The sequence below is a fragment of the Anopheles bellator genome, chromosome X (genome assembly GCF_943735745.2).
Source record: "Anopheles bellator chromosome X, idAnoBellAS_SP24_06.2, whole genome shotgun sequence".
Taxonomy (NCBI): domain Eukaryota; kingdom Metazoa; phylum Arthropoda; class Insecta; order Diptera; family Culicidae; genus Anopheles; species Anopheles bellator.
The window spans coordinates 3,792,605-3,813,518 of NC_071287.1; the positions used below are offsets into that span (position 1 = coordinate 3,792,605).

Sequence of the window (20,914 nt, forward strand, 5' to 3'; positions counted from 1 at the left end):
GCGCGTGTGTATGTGTGTCTTTGTGGAGTGTTCTCGTCATCGTCATTGTCGTCGTCGTCGTCGTCGCCGTCACCGTCATCGCCGTCGTCCTCGACGCCGTCGCCGTCGTCGTCGTCGTCGCCTACCTACCTACCGACCTACCTAGCTACACTGCTGTAGAACGTAAACCCACCGTAGAGAGCTATACCAGTGTGCGTGCGTGTCTGTGTGTACGTTTGTGTGTTTGTGGTCATGGAGCAGCGATCCGGGGGACGCCTCGCAAGTACTCGAGGTGCTCACCGTTGACGGTGGACCACAGAGGAAAAAAAGGACCGACCGATCCCGATTCCTCCGATCCGATCAGAGAGAGAGATACAGAGCGACCAGAGACAGAGCAAAGAGAAGAAGCTGCGTGTGCGGGGGTATGCGGGGAGAGTTAAAACTCGCGGCGGGACAGCAGTAGCAGTAGCAGCGTTAGAGTAGAGCTTCCCGGTCGCAGCAGCTGTCTTCCAAGAGTGCTGGTGCGTGGATGCCCTTGGCCGACGTCCCGCGAGAATCCGCCGGTCCCTGACCTGCCCGGTCCAGACCCCTACACCCTACACCTCCATCCCACCAAACATCTCCAGCGGATCCAGCGCTCCGGTGAGTGGCGACGCGCGCTATGGATTACGTCTTGCCGGGCAACATCTCCGAGGAGGACTTCCTGGCGATCGTGGGCGGCTCGAACGGGTCGGCGGCGTTGGGCGGCATCGCTGGAACCATGCTGAACGACTCGCTGGTGGCGGCCGCCACCTCGGCAGCCGCTGCGGCTGGCGCGGGCGCCGGTGTTGGGGCGGGCGGCGCCAACCTGACCATCGTGCACGGGACCTACCCGAGCGGCTACACGCTCCCGCACATCATCGTCGCCTCGATCATCGTCACGATCCTGATGATCGTGATCGTCGTCGGCAACATGCTGGTAATCATTGCGATCGCGACCGAGAAGACGCTCAAGAACATCCAGAACTGGTTCATCGCGTCGCTCGCCGTCGCCGACTTCTTCCTCGGGCTCGTCATCATGCCGTTCTCGCTCGCGAACGAACTGATGGGCTACTGGATCTTCGGCAACTGGTGGTGCGACGTGCACTCGGCGATGGACGTGCTGCTCTGCACGTCGTCCATCATGAACCTGTGCCTGATCTCGCTCGATCGCTACTGGAGCATCACGAAGGCGATCGAGTACCTGAAGTCGCGGACACCGGCCCGGGCCGCGTTCATGATCGCCGCCGTCTGGATCATGTCCGCGCTCGTCTGCATCCCGCCGCTGCTCGGCTGGAAGGCGCAGCGCCCCGAGGGCCACGTCGAGCTGCCCCAGTGTCAGGTAGGTGTAGCGGTTGCGACCGTGTCTATATCGTACAACCTTTTGCAACTTGCCCATCATGGTGTCGGAGATCCATTTATCGCGCCGATCGCGGAATGGTGTGCGTAATTTTTAACACCTAGCGCGTGCCGCGGGGTTGCGATACGCAAACCCATCATCATCACCATCAGCATCCCGGCGGTTGGAGTTTCATTGCTCTGCTGTTTTACTCTCTGTTTTATTGCCGAAGCCTGCCCGCCGGCGGTGTTCGATCCCCGGTGTGTGCCGACCCAGACCTGGAGGTTGCTTGGCAGCTGGTTTATGTTTTCAGCGATGTAGCAACCCCGTCGCTCCTGTCGATCCACTCTTCTTGCGCAACCTCTTGTCAGTCAATCATTTTTGTGGCGGGTGACGCGGGTAGCTGCGAATAAATGCCCACGGTGTCCGCGTATTGATCTGGATCACGCCACTCGCCGCCCTGCCTCACGGGAGATTGAACCTTCCAACCACGCATAAGAAACACACATTCTAGGCACCCTAGGTCGGGTCTGGCTATTGGTTCGCGAGATGGGGTGGGATTGTTCAAATCATTGAAATTCGATTCCTGCACCCAACCCCCCGGGGAGGGTGTTGCGTGTACAGGGTGGGTTAGGGTGGAGAAGGGTGGTGTGCTCACCCTTCATGCCGGTAACGGTGTGGAAAATTTCCAGAACCCGAGCAGCGGCAGCATTAGAGTCGCCATACACTCAGATTGGTTTTCTTTTAACGTGCAGCGCGCGGTGACTCACGACGTGTTGGATCAAGAGACGGTGCGAGACTATTCGTTACAAATTTGCTCCGTTGAAAGCAATGCTGGGAGACATTTAAAAGGGTCCAATTGGGTTTCTAAGCGATCCAGCGAATACGCCCTCTTCTAACATTTCACCCAACAATTCAAACAGTTTTCGAGCAGTTTCGAGCAGTTTCGAGCAGTTTTCGAGCACTATTCGAGCAATTTTCGAGCAGTGTCCGGGAAACCTTAGAGTGCAAATGAGGGCCCCAAGAGCCTTCGGATGAGGTGACACGCCAGCGTGCTGGACTGCTGGACAAAAAAGGCCCACCAAATATAGATAGCCACCGCCACCACCACCACCGAAGCCTGACTGCCCGTCCTGGCACTGGCCTGACAACAGGCCAAGGGGGTTTTGCATCAGAGCGCCGACGATTTATGGATCGGTGTCCGTTTGTCTGTCTATCAACGGCAGCAGTCGTGCGCTAGACTCACAGACCGCTCACTCACAGCCGCACCAGCAGCAGCGGCCAAAAACAAAGCACTGCACAGCGACAGGCGAGCCCAGGCGAGAGTGTGACTGGAAGTGAGAGGCGAGAGATAGGCTCGCCGCTCGACCGTTCGAAACGGAAGAAGTTGCGCGAAAGCCCAGCCCAAGAATGATGACGCCCGATGACGGTTACGCCGAGGCCCGGCGAGATGAGAAGAGCGGTGGAGCGCGAGCGAGGGGCACCACCCCCAGCGCCTCCCATGCTCGGGCGATATTATTTGCTCAACTCAATTTAATTCAATTTCGACTGTCATATCCAATGTTCGGTACGCACCGTTGCCTTTCGGTGGCCCGTGCTTCCTGCCGGATGTGTGGCTGTGTGGCGCCAATGCGTGTGCCCGTGTGTGAGGATGCGTAGGTATGTGCCAAGGATGGTGGCTCCAAGGGTCACCCCGCTCCCCGTCCTAGTCCTACGGACGGGGGCGGTAGTCAGATTCGTTCGCTCATCGCCTCGCCTTCCGTTCCGTCCATGAATTCTTGTTTGTTTGGTGAGCGTGTGCGCGGGCCACGAGAATTTTCATCGTGCTCCGGATGTTGGTGGCGTGTTGAGTTTTTTACTACACACCACCGACAATACTTTTTATGCACGTGTTGATATATCTCTATATGCGGTACGGTGGCTTCTTCTTGTGCTTCGCGTTTGGCAGTTGTCGCCGCATGCTCTGGCTGTGTGGTTCGCGCTTGACGTCTGACTTGGCCTATCGCTGGCCCAAATATGGAATCCTCGAACTCGAACAAAAAGTAGTAATAGCGGTGCTGGTGGCAGTCCTAGTAGTGCTATCGCGTGGCAGCCACCGTCCCGTGCCGTTCTGTGTGCCTGGCTGTCAACTGCCGCCTGCCGGAATAGCTTGTGATAGGATAGTTTCCCAGCCTCTTGCTTCTATCCCTCTTCTTCTCCTCTCTCTCGCTCGCAAGCGATGAGAATGAGCGCCGGGTACGGACGTGTGCTGCTGACTGCCGTAGAATGGACCGACGAAGAAAAGGCAAACAAATTAACATAAACGGTTATGCGAGCCGGGCGAGTTTTGGAAGGAAGAAAACGAACTCCCCCTCTCGCTAGCCCCACCCCCCCAAACTCACCCCACGTACTGTCCCGAACGAACCGAAATGGTAGCCTTTGAAACATAAAAATGTTGTGTTGCTTCCTTTGTCATCGTTTTTGATGTTCCCCCGGGGCATGTTTTATGGTGCTGTTGTGGCGCTCCCAAAAGCTTCGTTCGCACTTTCCGACGGTGCGATGTGACGAGGTGCAGCTTCGCACTCGCCCTCGCTCGCTCCATTGCTCTCTCTCTCTCTCTTTCTGTCACTCAAGCTACTTAACGGCCATCATCATGTGGCGTGTGCTGTTCCCGAATGCAGTATTACAACGAGCGTGGTTCCCGGATGGAACAGAACCGCTCAGATGACCGGATGCAGCAGGTGGAGGATGATGAAGACAAACGACTGAAAGACAGAACGAAAGATGGAAACCCTCAACTGGAGCCAAAATTCTACGAAATTGAACAAACCACTTGTAACTGCTAATAACTGCTCGGAACTGCTCGACCTGGGTGGAAACCACCTTTCGATGGACTTTAACCGAAAACCACTCCACCAGGAACCGGCGCGTGTTTGTTTGGATCTAGATGAGTTTTATCTGTGTTGGTGCGCGTGTATGTAAACACTCGAGCGGCAGCAGAGGCGAACCCAATAAACATCGCCAACCGCGCTGGCTCCGGAAGCTAATAAGTAACGCTATTATGCCACCGAAGAAGAAGGTACTCGATGGGAGGTCGCTTCGAGACACACACCGTCGTTGACCCTAATCGGAGGCTGCTCCAGCTCGTGGCCTAAAAGAGAGAGAGAGAGAGAGAGAGAGGGAGAGAGGCGGAAAACAGGTGAGTTTGAAGGACACTTCAGCCTGGCCGGCCCATTCGACGGGACGCCTTCGCGTGTTTGACTTGTGAAGCTGTTTGAAGCTCTTGTGTCGAGTAGCGACAGCAGCCTCCTCCAAGATCCGGGGATAATTTCCACCGGTTTCCAACCCAGCACCCCGAGGACGCCCGAGGAGTATCGCCTCATCCTGTCTCGTCACAGTCTTCAACTTTCTCTTCGCGGCTCTTTCGCGAAAGTTCACCCATTGGGTGTGAGATGAAGAAGGCAGCCACCGTGCGAGATCGAGTCTGCCCAAAGTGGCCCTCGGGCCAAGTTATGACGGCGAACCGGCGAACAAGCGTTCCGAGTTTGTCCAGATTTTGTCCACACCAAACCGGCAAAATTGTGGAACAGGAGGAAGTTTTGGGTACATGGGAATGGGGATTTCAATGTATAAGTACTACTCTTGTTTAGTAGCATGCAAGCGTTTTGCAAACAAACGGATCTGCTCGATGTGTTTGGTGTGTGCTGCGACACGATGTCCAAACAGAGTGGAAGTGCCAATTGCAAGACATCGATGGCGGTGGCTTACCGGCGCTCATTAGTTTGATCACTGTTTGAGCAAGGATATTCCGGACCACGAATAAGTGTCTCATTAAGTGAATATAGGGTCCAAGGGTCCAATCAACCAACTAATGCACGCACTGCTCGATTCGACATTGTACGAGAGCTGTTCAAAATTTTTTGCGACATTTGAATTTCCGCGGGCTACGTATATCGATTGTTTTTAGACGAGACGTTGAGATGTTAGGTCAGTGACGTATGGTGAAAATTTTGGCCCTTTTGAGTGATCAGTCAATTTTTTACAGCTGTTTCACTGTGCACGTGTCTTGGGTCATGGTCGACTTCCCTCTACTCCGAAAAAAGGATGGCAAAGAATCTTTATCAAATTTTGTGTGAAAAACTCGGAGCTCGGACGCTATCAAAATGTTGACTGTGGCTTATGGTGGAGCTATTATGACCATAACTAGTGCTTATCGGTGGTTCAACATTTTTTCAGAGGACCTAGAAGCTGTGAACGTCGAAAAGCCATGTTTGGTCGAATTTGAAAAGTTTTGCTTACAATTTTCTTCGATTGCAGGATCGTGGTGCATCATAAGTTGTTGCCCAAGGATAGAAAGGTTGATAAAGAATATTTGCAGCAAGTTATGCGCAATTCGCCCGAAACAATCCGTCACAAATGCCCGGAGTTGTGGGAAAACCAAAAACACGCCCCTGTTCACACATCGTGGTTTCTGCGTGAACTTTTGGTCAAAACAATGTGCTGCGCGAACTTTCGGCCCACAAATGATGCCTATCGATACCGTGTTCCCCAGATCTGTCTTCTTGTGACATTTTCCTGTTTTTAAAACTTAAATTACCTCTTCGTGGTCAACTAGTTTTAGAGTACACAAAAATCGAAGATGGGTCAAAACACGCCCAAGCAAAACAGCTGGCAAAAACTGACTGATAACTAAAACTGGCCAAACTTTTCACCATAAATCACTGACATGTGTAGCAATCTAATGAAATAAAAAAATCGAAAATCAGATATACGTAGCCTGCGGAAATTCAAATGTCGGAAAAATTTTTGAACAGCCCTCGTAAGTACTCAAAACGTATGTATGTAAGTGATGCGATGCCTCGGAACCTTCCCCTTCTGCATCACAGGACCTACAATGTGCGTTATGTAGATCCAGCTTGAAGGTTCTCTCGTGTGGCAAGCGACCTACCGAAGAAGAGTTGATCGGCTCCAATTTCAACCGGTTGGGCGGGGCCTTTAACTGAAAAACAGGCAAAAGAAGTAACCTGCATGAGCAAAGTTTCAAATCGGTTCGGTACTAAATGAGCTGTACCAGGGGGCTCGTGGGCAGGAGGCAGCACCGCAGCAGCTTCCGCAGCCTTCCGGAACACCCGCTAGCGGCTCTATCGCTATCCGTAGACCACTTCGAGTTGCAATTTTTGGCAGCCCGTGCGAGTGTGTGCGTGCGGGCACGTCTGCGCTATTGTGCGTTCGATTAGACCCTTACGCACCGAGCCATGAGGGGACATGTCAGCAAATGTCCCACAGGCGTGCGCCGGAGTGTGACTAATCAAATTATCGACACCCTATTGCCCACCGCACGCGCACCTACCAGGAGTGGCAGAGCGCTTAGTATTCCGCTCCTCGCATTCCTGTCCCCTTTGGCCACCGCAACCCCAGCCCGGCCAACGCAGTCGCGCCTGGCAGCAGGGTAAGGCTAAGAGAGAGAGAGAGAGAGACAGAGAGAGAAAAGTTGTTTATCAAACCGAAAACCACTCGACAGATTTGTTTTTCGTTCATTTTTCGGCCCATTTCCCGGAAGTGCCTACGTACCGTCGACCGCAGCCGCACGCTCGGAGCAGACGCGCGGGTGGGCGGAGGGTTGTGGGGGGAGGGCCTCACTCCGCCACCGAACCGCGGGACATAATTTATGGGTGACACGGTATCAATCTGTGACACTCGTCGGCACCCGTCGTCGTCGTTGTCGCCGCCGCCGTGTGCTGCGGCGTCAGCCGGTGTTCTGTTCGCCTTGTAAGATGTGCTTTTCCGCCACCCCCATTCATCTTTGCATCCTTCGCGGATGTTTTACCGAGAACGCTTCAAGCGCTCACGCACTTATCTGCAAATAGAACGACGTATCAAACAGCGGACCCGGGTGGGGCTGCGTACCTGTAGCGGGATCCGTTCAGACATTGTGACATTGTGACATTACGGTGTTAGACAGCAGCAACAGCAGCCAGCGCCAGTTTTCGCACAACTCCCACACGCACTCCGGTCCTGATTCGCCCGAAAACCCGTCCCCCGAGCTAGCGAGACAGCTGGAGAGAAAGACAGAGCGACCAAAAATAAGGTTATGATAGTATTCGGGGTAATGAGAGCAAACCAAACCGGTCCGGCCAGAAAAACATTCACCGTACGCTTCGCTTCAAGAAGGCTTCCGGCTTCAGACGGGGTAATCTCAAAGTTAGGCCAGTGAAGCACCATCTTCGCCTTCGTGGAAGCTCAAGCTTCTGGATCTCTCAGCCTGGAGAGCGCTGTAGGAAAAGAAACAACTGTAAATAATGGGTCTTTGCGATGATAACAAATGATATTACCCACGATAGGTGTGCCTGGTGCCGCTGCTTGACTTGCAGCTGTTCCGAAGTACGGACCACTCACAGCCCCGACCGGGAAGATGAAAAGGGTTCTCAAGGGCACGTGCTGCATTCGACCAAAAAGAAAAAAAAAACACAGGGTTTTGTTGATTCCCTCCAGGTTCTTGGCCGGTGACGCACATCCTCGCTGGGAGGAATCCAACCGGGACTCTGACCGTCCGACCGCACCGTTTCCCTGGCTCTCCTTCGCACGCGCTTCGTAATCGACATTGACACCGGCACATCGCTCGAACACACACGGCGCCGCACACTTTGATTGGACTGATTGAGAGGGCGATGCGAGAGCGCGCGCTCTCTTTCTCGCACCGGAGCCACTGCCGGACGCCGCTCCGGTGAGACACACACCGTTCGCTTTCTTTTGTCCGCCGCTGGCTGTCTGGAGCCCCGTGTGTCCGTATCGATGTGGTGGTGGTTGAAAGTGAATCCGCACTGTTTTGGTGCTGATCCGATCCGAACACCGGCTATCGATAGCCATTAGAGATGGCTCGATGGGGCTTTTGCTTCTTTTCGCACCGAGACCGGAACACTAGCTAACTCGATAAGGCGGATATCAGAGACGGATGCAGTGCGGAACCGAGGACCCTGGATCTCAAGCCAGGGAGTTTAGCGACGCTTTGAGCGCACCTGTCACCCGACCATGCGGTCCGTGATTTTGAGCGCTCACTTTGACAGTTAGTGCTGGTGCTGACTGATTGTTGTTGTCGTTTGTTTACGTTCACTTAGCTAGTTGCGATCCCGCTGCAGATCTTTCGCCTTTTCGGGTTTCGGCTGTTTTGTAGGGCGATTGTCCAGGAAATCCATTGCAAAACCCGTCCGTCCGCCGGGAAACATCGAATCGGAAATCCCATCCGGCGACTTCTGCGACTGTGGTGATAGATTTGCTGGTCGTGTGCCAAAACCAAGGGCCAACAACTCCCTGGCGCTACGACTGGGTCCAGTCCCCCGATAAAAGGGAAACTTGGAAGAAAACAAGAAGTGGTGGAGTGGATCCAGAACGAAGAAAAAACGACGGACCCGGACCCGAACACGGACCCGGAGAGTCCCCGGGCGCTGGTGACCAGCGACCAGGGCTCAGCGGCTCTAATTTATACCAACGGCGCGCATCAAGCCCCAGAGCACCAGAGCAGCGTCCGAGCAGCAAACGGGGGTGTGGACGCGTGGGGCAGGCAGGCAGCAGGTGTGAGGCCTTTTCAGGCCCGTCGTTCGATGAAAAAGTTTTTCAATTTCCATGAAAAGCAAATCCCGGCCTAACCTGGACTGAGGGAGGGGGAATATGGTGTCGTGACAGTCACAGCCGCATGACACACTCTATCTCTCTCTCGTTCCAGAGTTCCCAGAGCTGCCACCGGGGATGGTGGGGAGATTTTCCAAAGTTGGAAGATGGAAACAAACATGTAGGGTACGACGAGTGGAAGATGGCGAAGAAATATGGTTCCCATAACGCTCGGCACCCGGAATTGATCATCCGCGTGGCTTCGACACGCGTGCCCAATCCAACGATTGGTTTGGCTGGGTCCCCAGGTCCCTTGTGGAAGGAAAAGGACTGGTTCGATGCTGGTTTGATAAGCTAACTAACCTAGCGGTCCTACGGCGGAGTGCCAATATCTTCAGAAGCTAATGTTTTGGACGCTCATAAGAAGACCTGGACGCACGGCCAAGTGCCAGCCACTTCTGCCGATTTTTATTAGGTCGGCGGTCGTTGAGAGTTGGGAGCGTTTTTACGTCAACGACCCTGAGCTGGTTAGAAGGTGGCGGAGCCAAATAAAAAACCGCTCGGAGCTGCTGCCGATATTACACTGTTGAAGAGCATCCTCAAAGACGAGGCAAACCCGACCAAATATCGGACAGATTAAGTGGAGAACCTGTACCAAAAGCAACCACCCCGGGGGCCACCCGTTTTAAAATAGAATCACTCACACATACACTCACCAATGGGGAGCGGTCATCATTCGTCCAGAAGCGGTCAGGGTGCCCTGGATCCTGCGAATCCGACCGAGTGACGTGAACCGATCAGAGGCAAAGTCGTTGCCCATCGAGCGACGGTCATATAGGGGGGTCGTAAATCTTTCAATTCTTGATCGTAAAATGTACGAACTCGGGCTGAGTGTTACGGGATAATGCGCGAGTGACTGAAGTGGGGTTCCGTTCCGCTACCAGAGCTGGCTGGCAGGCTGGCACTGGCACACGGTGAGTAAGGTCCAAGAGTCCAATTACCATTCGAGCATTCAAATGCTGCCCGGCGCTCAAGTATTGATTGACCGGCAATAAACCTTATCGTGATGGTGTTTGGGGCCTGGAACCATTCTGGTACGGCCCTGTCCGGCTCGGGAGATACAAATCGCTTTAATGAAGCAAATTACCCGATTAGAGGATGAGCGCGATGAGTCGGGCAATGTTGGCAACAAGACCGACTCGGTTCCTCGCTTCAGAAGTCATTGGACTTCCGCTGCAGAGTACTGCACCAGGTAGTGTAGCTTTAAAGTTACCACCAGGAAACGGCCCTTTATGAGTCGAATGAAGTCCTAAGTAAGCTCAAACCACAGACTGGTGGGATGGGCGGGACTTTGTAGCTCGCTCAGACCAACATCAGATGAAAAGAAAAACTTCCCAATTAAAAGTGGACAGAACTTCCTGTGGGCGGTGGGGAGCAGTAGAGCAGTAGAGCGTCTGGAAGTTTTTTTCCGGATTAATCTTCCACACATGCTGCCACACCCGCCCCGCAAAGGTTTTGTTGACCTACCCACGATTCCTGGCTAGAGGCGCTAGTTGGCAGAGTTTGACAGATTTTGACAGAGTACACGCTCCCGGACCCGGGTGCACTTTAGCAAATGAATTTTCGGGCCATTGTTCGTTCGTGGTGTTCCCGCCCACGAACTGCAAAAGGCGCCACTCCGCTTCGCTTCGTCCTCAGGTCCTCCCCACTCTGATACCCCTCTGATATTATCTGATTAGAACTTCCGCGCGCGCGCTGGTGTCTCCGTTGGACCGACACTTTCGCCAACAGTCGGAACCCCGGGGTTGATGGGTTGTCACTTGTGCGTGGAGCTGTGTCTGTGTGGTTGTATGTACCAACGGCATCCGTCCTGCGGGCTGCCGTAGGGCTAGACCACCTCAATGACCGCATTGTCTGGAAATTGTGATCAACAAGGTCTGGGAGCGAAGGCACCGAGGAACACCGAGGTTCTCGTCCAGCCTTTTTTTCCGCACATCCCGCGCGAACCGGGTCGACCGCGCTGAATAGAACAGGGCGTCGGGCTACACTTAAAACCGAGAGCTTGGCCCCGCGGGCCAACTTGGACCAAGTGGATTCGCCAAGCGCCGGCAGCGCTTGTCCGGGAGCCTGTGTCCGGCATTTCCATTAAGAGCTCATCTGAAGCTACTGGTCCGGATGCGCTAGGCCCCAAGATCCAACATCCGGCCGGCGGGCGCCCCCCGAAGCATGGGACGAGAGAGTGAGAGATACACGCCCCGAAACCCGGACTTTCGGTTGCGGACTATAAAAGACCATCCGACTCTAGGCGCGAACCTCGGGTTATCTCGAGCCAGGGGGTTGGGTGAAGAACGCCACCATTTGCATAATGTTTCAATTTTTACGCACAACAACGCAATCCGGAAACGGCACGGCACTTAGTGCCTCCAGGGTCTCTTCAGGTCCGACACTCGACGGCAAACTTCCGGACAGACAGTGAGTCAGACAAAGAGAGAGAGAGAGAGAGAGAGAGAGACAGAAAGAGGTGCTGGTGCTGCTCGGGTCACGCTCAGTTCGGCCAGGGCCTCACGCCAGGTACTTGAAACACTCTTTTATTTTTGTTTTTATAGTTGTCATAAATTTTTCGACCAGCCCCCCGACTACTGGGGGCCCGTTAGAGCGCAATTTGTAGGCATACCCTGTGGGGTCTTTCCCAGGTCTAGCTCCCCCTCCGGTAGTCTGTGTACGGCTACGGCTAAGTCCATGGAACCCAGGAATATAGCCTACGGCGCACTGCTTCTGACAGAACGCCCAACCCAGGAATTGTGGCCCACGGGCCTAGAGTCTGGGGAAACCGCGTGCTCCACAAGTGGAAAGTTCAACAAATGCATTACCAGCCCCCTCCCCCGCCACAACCCGCCCCACCGTTCTGCAAAAGGTGACAACACCGGTGTCGAGGGATTTCCCAGCTACTGCTGCGGCCGACGCAGAAGGCTAAATTGCTTTAAATTTGCTCCACGTTGCCGCCACCGCCACTCACCACAGATGGGGTATCCCCCTGGGGGCGCAATCGAGAGAGACTTCCCGCAGGACACAGGATGGCAGGAAGGATTATCATTGCAATCAGCAAAGGGCCGGCCGACTCGTCCTGCCAACGTGCAGTGACAGTGCCCAGACTCACTCTTTCTGAGGGTCGTAGACTGAGGTGAACCTTAGTGTTAGCCGGCGGCGGTTAACTGCATTGAACTTCGGTTCTTCGTCCAACGCATCTGGTGGTTGCCTACTTCTAGGCGGTTGCCACTTCTCCATGCCGTGGTCTTTGGGAACGCGATGCGATGTCGGCTTACTCAACAACCCAATGTGTCAAGGTCCTGGGTACTACCCGGGTTGTACCCTGCGCTCTCGCGCTAGGTCTCGCCTATGAGAACGTGCGCGCCTGCAGGTATGCAATCAACCGCACGAAATACGAAAATACTAGGATTGGACCAGAGGCAGCAATCGCAAGGGTGGGGCGCATCGAGCGGATGGGGCGGATGTTCTACAGGTGGGGTGTGTGTCCTGCGTCCTGATACTTTTGATCATCGATGTACTCGCTTTCATGTTAGATGCTAGATGTTGGTTCCCTCCCAAAAAGCTCTACACATGCGCGTGTCCCGGGGTGGAGCGGGAGGGTGGGGGTGGAGTGGAGGGTAGTAAGGCGGGAGAAGACACATTTTGATGCAGGGCGGTGGGCACACCCCCTCTGATGGGGGGGTGAGTTCGCCCGAAAAGGGTTCACCAAGAGAGAGACTCCAAGGACGTCGACGAAAAACAACGGAAATAACCGGTCACACAGACACATACATACGAGCGGGAAGCTAATACTTTCGCATTCCGATGTCGTCGTCCCTCCACCGAAGAACCTCTCCACGCACACGAACACGCACGCGAGACTCTGGAATGTCCGGCCCTAGGCCCAGAATTCTGCGCTCCAACCTCGGCACTCGGAACCATTACAGAGAGGGGGAGCGCATGGGGGGCCGAGGGGGGGGGTCATGTCCGAGATCACACATTCAACGTGGCTGACGGCGGAATGACGGGAATGTCTCTCGGGTCCGGGGTTCACACTTCACACATGCAGCTCGCGCCTCCCCCCTTGAAAACGTTCTCCTCCGTAGAATGGTGGCGCCAAGGATTACGCTACGGAGGCCTTCAACATGGCTCCGGTACCACTCCGCCCGCGCCGCGCCGGGCCCGGCGATGCCCCCCTTTGGTCGGTCAACAAATCGAAGTGGTTCGGTGGGCGGTGGTTCGGATCCAGCGGGCCAGAAAATACTTTAAAATTGACTCCCCCCCCCCCGGCAGGCGGTTGCCGCTGGGGCGGGGGGAGGTGGGCGGGGGAAGGGCGAAAAAAGAAAGGCCAGCGAAGCGGACCCAGGGCCTGAGGACCACTCTCTGGACCGCTGGGTTCACGCAAGAACCGTTTGCTGGGGGGCTTGTGCTGAAAGTTGTGTGTGCACAAAGGAAGCTCATGGGGGGAGGGCCGGAAGTTCACCGGATCCGATTAGTCCCGGGACCCGTGGGCCCGCGCTGAGAGTGTTCCCGATTGCTGGATGGCTTTACTTTGCCCAGTTTGGACGAGATTGGACCTGGCCTGAGTGGAGCCCAACACTGTCTGCAGTGGACTTTTGCAGCGTGCAGCTTGACACAGTGGTTACCGTAAAAGTTAGGTGCTCTTCTAGCCCCGTTCTCAACAGATCGTCCACTTCGGAGTCCCGTTCGGTTCCTGGGAGTGGGATGGGTGTGATTTTTATTACTACTAGTCCCGGCGAAACTCCAGGTCCAGGTCCAGGTCAGTCACGAGCACGGCACGGCCATTAATAGTACGATCACAAAAAGTATTGAATGTACATACTTGAACGGGCTTTATCTTTAAGGAATAAAATAAGTATTCCTCTAGAAAGCCAGCCAATTTGGCCAAATTTGTTCTTCCCTTTTCACATCATGAGACCTATGATGATTATATCTGGTATCAAGAATAGCTGGATACGCAGAACCTTTTCTCACGACGACGGACGGAGGCAGTGCAGTAAACAACCGGGATCCGCTCGTTGGGATGCTGGACACGTGGGAACCACAATAAAAGTGTGCTCTCGGGAAGGAAGGGAGGAATTCTAAAACTGACCAACCAACCATCATGGGCAATCATGATGGTTATAAAATGTCCTGGAAGCCACTGAGAGGAGATTCGAAAGATGAGCGGATGATGAGAAAGCCACGTCCGCGAAATAGGGAATTTATCGCGGACACTGGCGAACGGGTCGCAATGAAAGCAACGCAAACAAAGCAAGGATCCATGCAAGAGAATTGCGTTCTTCGCCTGAGGTGCAATACCCCCGGGGGATCCTTCTCAAGTCCAAGTGCGAAAAAGTTCCCAATGGTATAAGCTGGACTAGAGTTAGCCGGCTATTCAATATGTTTTGAGCTACAATTACAGGGGGCACTGCTACTGGTCTAAATTTGTTTTTGCCATGTTGGTAAACTCTTCATATGAACGCAAATGTGAAGTTTCATTCCAATCGATCTTTTAATTTATTTTTTGCAAACCAGTTAGTATCGACATGTCGCAGTGTTTTTCAAAACGTAAAAAAATCAAGTATCGTGCAGTGTTTAGTTTTTTATTTTTGAAAGGTTTAAAAGCAAAGCAAATTGATGAACGAGTATTGAAAGTGTATAGGGATTCTTCACCTTCAATTAGGGGGTAAAAGAGGGGTTTTGAGTATAAACGTGGTGGTACTATTGAAGGCGACGTCAAACGTAAAAAAACAGACAGAACACCTGAAATCGTAGAAAAAATACGAGATATCGTATTGGAAAATCGTCGAATCACTGAAAGATGTTTAATGCAAGGCCTAGCCATCTCATTGAGCAGTATAACCAATATTTTGACTAAAGTATTAGGTTTCAGAAAGCTGCTTGGAAAACCGATGCCGCATTTGCTAAAAACGTATTCGAATGCATCTTTCTTAACAACATTTAAAGCGTTTTCGAAAGGATAAAGTGGATTTTGTGTATTAAATCATCATCATATGGATGAGACTTGAGTCTATCAGCATGATCCTGAGTTAAATGAAGAGGCTAAGGAGTGGTGTGAACCTTTTTCTTCGGTTCCGAAACGAGTTCATCCAGAAATTGCTTAAAAAGATGTTATTATCAGTTTTTTGGGATGCGAATAAAATTTTGTAAGCGAATTACTCGCAAACTGGTAAAACAAAAAATTTTTTATTATTATTATAACATTCTAGACCTACTGAAAGTGCACAGCTGCGAATGCGTTTTTTGAAGTCCTCTCAGTTTATCACTTCAGGAATGGAATTTATAAATTGGAGTTTCCTGGGAACAAGTGCTTTGATGTTCAGAAAGGCCGTACTGAATAATAAAGTGTATTTCAAACCGTAAAAATGTATTTTGCTTGTCGAGGCTACGAACTTATTGAATAGCCTAGTATATAAGGACTCTACAACTTCAATTTATGTAGCAAACAGAAGGGTTTCCAAACTAAGCCGTGGTCGAACAAGCGTTGAAACCGATCCACGTCAAGAACGTCCAAAAACAGTAGCAGCACCTGAAATCGCATCGGAAAGTCGACTGCATCGACCATGGATGAGATTTGGGTCCTGAATCAAAATAACGAGAGGCTAAAGAGTGGTCGACACGAGTCCAGAAATACCAAGTCTAAAAGGTATCAATTGTTTGGGATCCTTTTTCATCAGGAAACACTGCACCGTACCTCAAATCCACTTTGACAATGGCAGAAATTCGTGAATCAACAGTTCAAATCGTTGAAGCATTTACAGGTATTCACCAAATTTGCGACCCCTTGCGACATCCATCTGTTTCCAGATGCAAAAAAATTATACCTTTAGGGATGGAATTCGTAAACCTTTTCCGGAACTCCGGTAGACTAAACTGGACAAAAAAATGTATTTTAAACGATAAAAATTTGTTTGAATTTTGTGGAAGGCCCTGTGTTCGAGCTACGTTTCCGTAAAGCGCCTTACTTCCGCCTAGCAGCTACTAGCGACCCAGGATCAGGATAAAAAAGCCGTACAGCAAGCACCTTATAACCATCAACCCAATCAAACCATTTTACAGCGTGCTCGAGCTCGTAGAGTTTCCTAAACTTTTGATTTGATATACCGTTTGTGCTTGTTTCTCGTTCCAGGTAAGCGTCATGGCAGGAGCGAACCAAGGCGGGAGCCAAAAATGAAGAGCGTAAGAGATCATTTCGGGTGATGTGATAGTTATGATTTTCAGGTTTTATGCACACGGCATCTCTCCCCGGTCACAGGGTCCCGCGACCCCCGCGATTACAATGAACATCTCGTGCATCCGATGCCGATGTCGGATCGCCGTTTGCAGAGTTTGGCAAAAGTTATTACTTCGGCCCCAAACGGAGCTGCGGAGCGATCCAAACTTTTGCGGGAGGACGCAGGGGCTTTGGTTAATCGAATAGGGGCTGTTGGCGGGGGAACATCGGCATCCATCACGGGTGCCAGGTGCCAGGTGAATGACGGGCCATTAAAGTCGGGTGTTTTTCGGGCGTCATAATTTAAGAGGCCATATTTTGGTTTCACGTTTTTTTCTCCACCGCCCGGGTCCGCTTTGTCCGGTGTCCGGTCCACGCCGTGCGGCAACAGTGGAAAAAGGCGCACAAATTATTGTAACCACCCCATAAAACTCGAATAAAAATCGATACCCCCCGAGCCAGGCAGCGAGGCAGCAATCGCGCAGCAATAAACAACTGGAACTTTTAATCGACTTTCGCACGGGGATCCTAGTCAATTTGGTCAATGTGTGTGCTGCGCTGGTTCACGCATAAAATGCAGGTGTGGGCCATTTTTTCTCGTCCTTTATGTGTGGTGCGCGCACGGGAAAACGGTGGAAGAAGCATAATCCACATCCGAACAGCCGAACCGAACCGAGAGTCGGCTCGCTGGAAGTTAAATTACTCTCACCGGGAAAACTGGTGGTCTTTCCCTTTGTGTGCATGGCCCAATGAGTGCAACAGTGCCGGGCCCAGAATTCGAATCGAATCGAAATGCCATGGTAATTGGGAGACCGACAACATATTATCAGCGCGGGCGTGGGCTGCCTGTGGCCGGTACGGCGACTCTCTGTTTTTTTAAGGCCTCCTCCCGTCCAGAAAGCTTTTTAAAGGCTGCCTTGACGTAGATTTCATCGTCCTGCATTACGCAGAAAATTTCGTTAGCATCTCCATGCACAGATTCCGCGATCGTTTTTTGGCTGACATTTTTTGCTTGTCGTCACGATTTGGAGTCACTACTTTCTTGTGGGTCGTCAGACCAGCTCGTTTCTTAGCTCGATTCACGGTTGTAGATGATACTTCCAGCTTGCTTGCGACTTCTCGGACGGAGAGTTCGGGATTTCGCTTGAAACAACGGATCACTCGTTTCGTCGTTTTGGCGGTCTCCTGGTTCCGACTTCCACTTGATCCAGCCTTTCTGACTGTCTTCAAACGTTCTCCGAATACTTTTAATACATTAGTGACCGTTGATTTGGCCACATTCGACAATTTCGCTAACTTGGCGTGCGAGTAGTTCGGATTTTCGCACTAACTGTGCAAAATTTTGAGACGATTTTCAGATGACAAATACTGCGTTAAATTGAAGTTGACTCGTGTTTGTCCGTAACACCCTTTATTACAAGTAATAATTAAGTTGAAATTATATTGTATCCTTGTGATACAAAAAATACTTCAATTGAGTAGTCTTCGTTTAGTTTGAAATTACCGAAGGTGTCTAATTATTTTCACCCAGTCGTTCAGTCCACCAAACCAAACCAAAGTAGTAATCGGTCCAGGAAGCTATGACCTTCAAACTCTCAGCCATCGGACAATTGATAATCAAGTGTTGTCCTGTGGCACCGAATAGACCATCCGCAACAATGGCTCTGACTTGCTCCAGCGCCTGATGTCAAAGTGTCAGAAGGCATCTAGGCATTCTAGTCGATTTCTAGACCAGACGAAACGGTTTACAGCTGCACATCACCGGGCCTATAATTTTGTTAACGTCCCCCACGGATGGATTGTCACGTCAAGGAGGCCGTTAAGACTGTGCTTTGAATCCACCGACAGCACAATCGTCCGAGCAAAGAGCAGCTTCCGAGTGACGTTGGCTTCATTAACATCGGGTTCATCAGGTGAGCTGAAACCAACTCACGAGTGAGCCAACATTCCGTCCGTTTAGCGTATGTCTGTGTATTTAAAGGAAACGCTTTTCAGGTGGCCAAAATGACATGATTAAATAAAAGAAAAGGTCGGTTAACGCAGCAGGCCCCTCGCAAAACGGTTTACGACAAACGGCGGAAGGACCAACACAACACACCCACATAAAAAAGATCGGAAAAGTAAGGGTGTGATTGTAACTCAAAACCCACCCGTTAAGATGGGAGAGATGAGAGGAAGGGAGTAAGAGAGAGTGGCATGCAAATTCAGATGAAAAGTGACAATAAAATTCCCGCTCCGCTCCCGGCAGGGCACACTTTTCCGGTGGATCCACCAACAGGGAGAAGCCATTAGCGGAGAGGGTCGTCCTTTTTTGTGGCTTGAAGGTTGATGACTCGAAGAGTCCCCCGCTTGAACCCCCCTCCACTCCATTTATTTTTGTTTGCCGATGGAGGCGCCAGGTGACCGATCCTAACATATGAAAGAAAAACAAAACGCGCCGCAAAGCCCGGGCTGGTGGTGGAGTAGTGAGAAACAGATGAAACGGATGATTTGGCGCAAAAGGATGCGGTGCAGGATCCGTGCGTTGAACCGATCCATGCGATGATTTGCGCTGACGATGGAGACGCCTGGTGCCCCGTGATGAACGCGTGTTTAATTCGTGTTTCGACCACCACCACCGATTAGAAGGCAACAGCCAGTCAACACTGCAAAGTACGAAACAAAGGAGGGCCAACAACAGAGACAGCGAGAGAGAGAGAGAGAGCGAGAGAGCGATATTCCATTATCGATTTTCGAAGGGATGGAGGCGCCTGGTGCCCGACGATGGATACCAGAGCGCACCGAAGTACCGGGCGATGCAAAACCAGGGGCAAGCTATTTTCGGCGCACCGTCGGACCCGAAAACAACCCCGGCCCCCCCCCCCCCCTTTCCTCCCCGCGGGGCACAAACATGGCCACCGGGAAACCGCAGCATAAATATCGCGCCCTCCGTCCGGACGTACGGACCATGAAAATAAGGGCCGTTTTTAAAGCCCAAGCCAACCCATCGCCGGATAGGCACCCGAGGAAGGTTTCGGTGGAAAGAAGGGGGGGTTTGGAAGAGTGATTCCATTTTTATTTACCGACCGCGAATGGTTGAGTAATGCCCCTGGCGGACTCCGGGCTCGCTTTTGGGCCCGGCCCGAGATGGTGCCAATTTTCGGCCGGCAAGACGAGTCGGCCGGTGGCAGTGGTTGAGGTGGTGGTGGGTGGTTGATTTTACGGTGGCTCCAATAAATAGCTATTCGCACCTGCGAACAACAAAAAACCGAACAGCCAAACTCACGCACACCCCCGGTCGACACTAATACGTTCACCGCTACGGAATGCATCTAGGATGCCAATGGCGTGGTGGGGGTGGGGGAAGGGTTGGGAGGGGCGGGGGATTGAGTTGCGGCCGTAAATAAACGTCCCGTCCCGCAGGAGCAGGACAATGAGCGATTGGCAGCGAGCGAAGCGTTCGTTCGCTTCGCCGCACTCAAAACCGCACCAGGTGCGTACGCTGTCATCATCGGTCTGGAACCGCTTCCAGGAATTAATTCCGCCAGCCAGGGCAGTGGCGGAGGGGTGGAGGGTGGGTGAAATTACTTACCGATCGATAATGTTTCGTTTGCGGAAACCGCCTATTTTTGCCTCCACGGCAGAGCCCCCAGAGCAGCGTGGGTCAGCGTGTCAGGCCGCGATTTCAACGGCTACCCCTCGTAAAAGCGGTCGGACCAACGGCGACGGTAAAATTCGGTTAAATTTTGTGCCGATGTAAAATGGAGTTATTGAATTGTTGAATTGCTACTGCTTGGGGATAGGGATTTACCCGCGAAAAAACTTTCCCCGTACATTCGTTCATTCGTTCATGTTCATCCACGCACGCACGAAGGGTTTATTGACCCACATACTCGCGCTGGAATCGCTCCACATGCTCAACATCGACTGCGACCCGTTGAGATGCCAACGTTTCCATTCCGAATCGTTTTTTTTTTGTCCCCGTGCTCTCCTGGTAATAACTTTGTGTAGCAAGGAGGCGCACGGGAACATGTTGTGGAAAAAGGGGGGAAGGAGAAAGGAGTTCAGGGTAGCCGCCACCTGTTGCACCCCCGCGAGAACGAAAATTAACCGAAATAAGTGGCCCGCAGTCATTTGCGTCCAGCTCGGGCGATGATTTTGGTTTTGTTGTGGGTGGGTGGGTGGCGAAGGAGCTGGGGGTGCGAGGAAGTCGTGATTTAAAATGGTATTGGTGATTTGAAGGACATATTTTCGATTCTCCACTGCAACCTCTCTCTCTCTCTCTCAGTCACTTTCTTTGTCGATTTTGCAACTTCATCTATACAAAATCATAGAAAAAACATAGAAAAAAATAGAACCACGGAGAGTGCATTGCCGGAGGGGTGCAGTCGTCATCACCCAGCTTAACTCCCAGCTGTGTCCCAGCTCGACACCACCCGGCAGGGCCCACATCCTGCTCGGACATAGGCTGCAGCCCCACGGGCAGGCTTTACATTGCTGCCCATTGTAAGCTGGTGACTTAGAATGGGTGGGGGACGGAGGGGATTCAAATAGAAACCGGGTTTTCAATTTCAAACTCACCCAGAACTCACCCCGCGCTCGCAGGCACCCCCCCCTTCCAGTTCAGTCGCCCCACATTGGAGAACGCTCGTTGGCTTCGTTGGATTTGGTTTGTTTCTCTTTTTTTTTTTTGCTCTTTGTTTCAATATCGTGACCCCACCGACCCCGATGGCCACACTGACCCGGTGGGT

General features: G+C 52.2%; 1 protein-coding gene across 1 annotated transcript in view; it reads left to right on the forward strand.

Annotated features, from left to right (window-relative positions):
- Positions 1 to 640: 640 nt before the first annotated feature.
- Positions 641 to 20,914, forward strand: part of LOC131214045 (alpha-2Db adrenergic receptor) — a 77,353-nt gene continuing 57,079 nt past the window's right edge. The window contains exon 1 of the mRNA XM_058208390.1: positions 641 to 1,339. Coding sequence (XP_058064373.1) covers positions 641 to 1,339 — 699 coding nt within the window. The remainder of the gene's footprint in view (positions 1,340 to 20,914) is intronic.